At 59.5% G+C, this 5,272-nt stretch overlaps 1 protein-coding gene across 1 annotated transcript in view; it reads right to left on the bottom strand.

The window, feature by feature from the left end:
• Positions 1-1,077: 1,077 nt before the first annotated feature.
• Positions 1,078-5,272, bottom strand: part of LOC104619924 (synaptotagmin-2) — a 5,268-nt gene continuing 1,073 nt past the window's right edge. Inside the window, exons 3-8 of the mRNA XM_010285977.1 lie at positions 4,210-4,326; positions 3,836-4,003; positions 3,508-3,675; positions 2,968-3,085; positions 2,033-2,166; positions 1,078-1,284 (exon numbers count right to left, since the gene is read on the bottom strand). Coding sequence (XP_010284279.1) covers positions 1,078-1,284; positions 2,033-2,166; positions 2,968-3,085; positions 3,508-3,675; positions 3,836-4,003; positions 4,210-4,326 — 912 coding nt within the window. The remainder of the gene's footprint in view (positions 1,285-2,032; positions 2,167-2,967; positions 3,086-3,507; positions 3,676-3,835; positions 4,004-4,209; positions 4,327-5,272) is intronic.

Here is a 5,272-nt window from a genome sequence, read left to right as displayed (position 1 = left end):
GGTGGGACGCAGCAGTGGGGCGGGAGCTCCCCATAGCCTCCCGGCTGCACCAAGGCTGTGCTGGGGTGCCCACAGCCAGGCTGAGCCCTGGGGACACACGATGGCCTTGGGGAGGTACCTGGCACCACTCTGGGGGGCTGTCCCCTCACATTCAGAGACCTCTCAATGTAAACGTGCCTTGTGGAAGCATCTTGATCCACAGGTTTCCCCCAAGCATGGTGGGACACACATGCAAGTCACCGAGCGCTGTCCTTGCTCAGCCTCTGGGGACATGACGGCCACCCGGCAGAGGTGGTGGGGGTCCGCACTGTGCTGCCGTTGCATGCACATCCCACCATGTGTCTCCTCAGAGAAGACCCCCCTGGGGCTCCCCATGTTCAGACTGGCCCCCCAGGGCTCCGGTTGCAATGCCAAGGGCTTGGCACCCCGCAGCCATGCCGGCCAGAGCGGGGCCCCACCATTCCTGCAAACTTCTCCCCCCAGGAAGCCAAAACAGGCGCTGGCCGGGGGCGTTCGGCCATCCTCGGCCTGAACCCATGGCTCTCGCCCTTCCTGGACGGAGCGGAGCAGAGCAGGAGCGGGAGGCACCTGGGTCTCCTGCAAAGGGTCTTCTCCAACATTTTCATGTCCTCACAGCTGTTCATGCCCCAAGCACAGTGGGTCTGGTCAACACGCGCTACCGGGCTCTGGTATCACCTCCATGCAACGTTTGACGGTTCCCCACCTGAACCCAAGGGAAGGATGGCAGCAGCGATGCTGCAGGCTGGTGACGCAGCCGCCGGGGAAGGTCCCAGGCGTGATGGTGGCTTTGCACCTGGAAGGGATGGCAGGGGGAGGGGGTGGGTCATGCAGCAGAAGGGAGCAATGTTGAAGAACAAAAAGAACCATCCGTGTCTTTAACCTCTTCCCCTGGAAGCTATTGGGACTGTCTGGAAACCCTTCCGCAGCCATCAAAGGGTATTTCAGCTTAAAACGGAACAAAAAAAACAAAACCAAAGGTTGCGTAACTGAGGTATCAGTAGCTCTGGGTTGCTTCAACTGTCCGCAGTGCCGTGCTGCGCTGGCCGGCAGATCTTCCTATTTGTTTTTCCCGAGAGCTGCATCTACTTCTTCCTCTGGCTTCAGCGAGTGCCACTGGGCAATGGGCCGCCGGGGGTTGGCCAGCATGTCGGACCAGTGCCGCAGCTCTGTGCCAGTGGCATTGCAGCCCGTGAAGATCTTGCCAATGGCTTCATTCTTCCCCAGCTTGTCATAGTCCAGCACCGTGATGACCACTTGCACTTTCTAGAGGAGGAAACCTTCTTTAGAGGGGCAGAAAGGCACAGTGGCCGTGACTGCTCCATGGCCTCCATGCTGTCCCCAGTCCCAGGGTAGCTCGGCAGGGTGCCCCAGGGATCCCCCAAGGCTGAGCCCCACCATGGCCCATTTTGGGGCAAGGTGCCCGCCATGCCCATAGCTTCCACCACTTACTTCCTTCCCCAAGGAGCCCAGAGCTGCAGAGCCACAGTGGGCACCCTGCTCATCTTGAGGTGTCCACCTGGGAAAGGTCACCAAGGGGTGGTGTGGGGCTGGGCATGAGCTGTGAGCTACAGGGCTTGACAGAGCTGGGCTGGGGCAAGGGTCACGTGCTGGGGCTAGGAGAGGAGATGGAGGTGCAGAAGACACCTACCAATGGTCCATACTGTCCCAGACCCATAACGTTGCCCAGCCCCGCTGGGGGGTCCCTGCTACACCTGAGGTGAGCACTATAGGACCAGGAGCAATGGAAAGCCCCATTCCAGCCATGATCTGGGTTGGAGGTTGCATCTCCCATAGGTGCTGCCCAGCCTCCCACCTCTGCTCCTGCACCAGCTGCCCTCAGCATCAGCCCAGGCCCAGGCTGGGACTGGGCATATTTCATGGGTGACTGGACCAGGAGCTTGGCAGGAGCTGCTCAGGCTGCTGGGAAGGCTGGGACATGGGCTCGGGCAGCTGCAGGACATCTCCCATCGCCCCCACCCTGCCTGCCTCCCAGGGAAGCCATAGGACAAACCTGTATCTGCTCAAAGGGGATCTCAAAGCTGAAGGACTCATTAAAGTAGGGGTTCAAAGTTTTCTTCTTGACCGTGGTCTTCTTCTTCTTCAACCTCTTGCCGTTCTGCAGCAGGTGGATCTTCACGTAGGGATCTGGGGGGGTAGGGGGGTGCATCAGCCAGGGCTGAGATGCCGAGGGGACACCATCAGCCTGGCCCCAGGAGAAGTCCCAGCCCAGGATGAGGTGCACCACAGAGTAAAGAGACCTCCACGAGTAAAGGTGCTCTGAGGTTTGTGGATGGAGGCCAAAACCAAAATATTTGGGCTGGAGAGGATTTGTGGGAGCAACCAGCCAAGGGATGGAGCTCTTCTGCATCCTGTGCGTCCCCTTGTAGGAGGGCTGGGGACAGTGGAGTGACACCAGTGGGTGCTGGTCTATCAGTCACCCCCATTTCTGGAGCAGGGCACCCCTGCAATAAAGCTGAACCCTTCCAGTCATGCAGGTACTGCTCTTCTCCTGGTTAAGGCAGGTCTGGAGAGAGGCCGAGGACCCTTGGGCAGAGAGCTCAGCCCTGGCATGGAGCTGGGAAGACTATCCTAGCATAAAGTATGCTGCCGACTGAGGTCCTTGGGCCCAAGTTGAGGAGAAGCAGGACCAGGAGCAAATGGCAGAGGAGCATTTTCACCACCCAGGTCCTGCAACATCCTGGCCCTGGACACAGTGAAGGACCAAATTTGATATGTCCTTCCTAAGGGTCAGGGGGCTCATCCCACCCCCATCTCCCCTTGTCCCCCAGCCAGACCTTGGGCTGCCTCCAATGCAGGAGGTCCCAGGTACTGGAGGGGGCTTCCCCAAGCCCTGCCAGACTGACGGCCCGAGTGTCCTTCCCCAACAAAGGATTCCAAGAGCCCCATGGTGGGGTGGGACGAGGTTGCCCATAAGTCAACACCCACCTGAGAGACCCCCGACATCCATCTTCTTCAGGTTCTTGGCCTCCAGGATGCAGACAGTGAGTTTCCCAGCTGTGGGCACGTACCGGAGGGAGATGCAGATATCTCCTAGCTTCTCTGGCTGACAAGTGGAGCAGGGAACCGTAATCAAAGCCTTGCCAGTGCATCGTACCGCAGTGCTGGGACACAGTCCCGCACGCAGGTTCCCACAAACTCTGCTCAACCTTTGATGCAGGCAAGAGCTGGCACCCCGTGCACCAGCACAAGGCTTTGATCACTTGGGTCTGGGGCAGGCCAGTCCCAGCACAGCAACCAGGACATTTATATTCTGAATTTTTGTTACAGAAAGGCTTTTGCACGGGGGAACAACAGGGGCAGATCCTGCCCAGTGCTCATGGCCAGGACATGCATGGTATTCGGGTGGGACCCCACAGCGACCGTCATCCCGAGCACTGTGGGATGGCCCAGAAAGGAGAGCACATCTCAACCCCCATGGCCAAGGGTTTCAGCTGGCTGAGGGCCTCGCGCCGGCCCTGCTCTCACCTCCTCCTTCTCGCCGCTCTGCAGATCCCGCCATTCTTCGATGGGCTGGCCCAGGTCCACCGTGTTCATGGGTACCTTCACCTCACCAATGATGTCATGCTTGGAGAAGCGATCGAAGTCATAGATGGCCATCACCAGCGTCTTCCCTCCCAGTTCCTGATAGGGGACCTGCACAAAGAGGGCCACTGGGCTGGGAAAAGGCTCAGAGGAGCCCAAGCCAGGACCACCCGCTCCCAGCAGTGAGGGTCAAAGTACGGGGCTGAAACAGTCAGGAGGAAAGATGGGAATGGGAGACAAGGTCCTGTGTTGTGGTTAGGAAGTGGCTCACCTTGAAGGTGAAGGTCTCGTTGAAGGCAGGGTTGAGTGTCTTCTTCTGCACTTTGGTCTCGTACTTTTTCTTCTTGTCAGGGAGCAGGAACACCTTGACATACGGGTCTGAGGTGCCACCCATGTCCAAAGCTGGCAGTTCGGCAGCTTGGAGGATCCCCACTGTCAGCTGGAGGGGGTAGAGGGGTGTCTTCAGTGAGATGGCCCAGCTACACGCTGCAGATGCCAAGGTCTTGTCTCCAGCCCAACGTGGGGCAGGACTCCCCATGGCACAGCACCCAGCTCCCTGATCCCTCCTGTGCCACCCAGGTCCAATAGGGAGACGCCAAGCCCCACTCTCCCATCTCCTCAGCTGAGCCCCAGCCCCTCCCTCACCTGGTTTGCCTGGAAATCGTAATCCAGCGAGAACTGCAGCTTGCCCAGGTTCTCCGGCTCCTTCTCCTCCTCCTCACCTTCCCCCTCTGTCAGACCCGTCTCTGCGTCATCATCGTCCTGTTGGTTCTGCAACAGCAGCCGAGGTGCCCTGCTCAGTGGCAGGATCGCAGCCCAGCACCCCCGTCCCCACAGCAGTGGGGACATCCAGCACCCCAACTCTACTGCCTTCTCAACCCCCTGGGTTCTCCCCACGTGGGGCAAGGAGACCCCCCATGCTGGGGACATAAAGCACTGGTAGAGCAGCCCTGGGGTGGCACTGGCTCTGCCCACAACCACACAGCTGCTGTGAAGCCAAGTCCCCGGGCTGCTCGGTGCCGGTCCAGCTGAGACGACGTGGGGGGCTGCCTCGAGGCGCTGGGACGCAGGGTCAGCTGCAGTAGAGGGAGGTTTGGTGCTTGTATGGGGGACTGCAGGCAAGAACCTACTGCAAAGGGTGCAGAGATACTCTACAAGCCCCAACCCATGCTTGAGCGAGCGCTGCAGCCGGTGCTAAGGGTCATTTTATGAACTTAGGAATCAAGATACAACCTAAGTCTCCTATGTCTACGGCAAAGCCACCCCTCTCCACACCTCTCCAAGCCATGGTCCACGGCGTGGGAGCCTCAGTCCCTTATCACCTCTTTGATGTGTCCCCAGGTTCCCTGTCCCACCTTGGAAGCAGCCGATGGAGAAGGAGGCTCAAGGTGGCACCTACCATGGAGGGCGTCCCGGGACGGAGAGGGAACACGCAGACAGGGCAGCAAGGAGGGACGACAGCAAGAGCAGCGGGAGGGAAGAGAGCCACGTTACAGAGAGCATGAACAATGGACCCACAGGGAGGTGGGGAATCGGGGTTTGTATGGCCTCATCAAGCCCAAGGGGATGGCAGCCCTCGCCCTCCACTGGGGAATCCCACCCGACATCTCCCACCACCGCAGGGCCATGCGGATGGGCAAGTATGATGAAGCATCTCCACTCAGTGCTCATCTCTCCAGCCCCACCTGCATGCCCATGGTGACCATTT

This window comes from Phaethon lepturus, unplaced genomic scaffold, assembly GCF_000687285.1.
Source record: "Phaethon lepturus isolate BGI_N335 unplaced genomic scaffold, ASM68728v1 scaffold23024, whole genome shotgun sequence".
Lineage (NCBI taxonomy): Eukaryota > Metazoa > Chordata > Aves > Phaethontiformes > Phaethontidae > Phaethon > Phaethon lepturus.
This window is presented reverse-complemented; position numbering and strand designations above follow the sequence as displayed.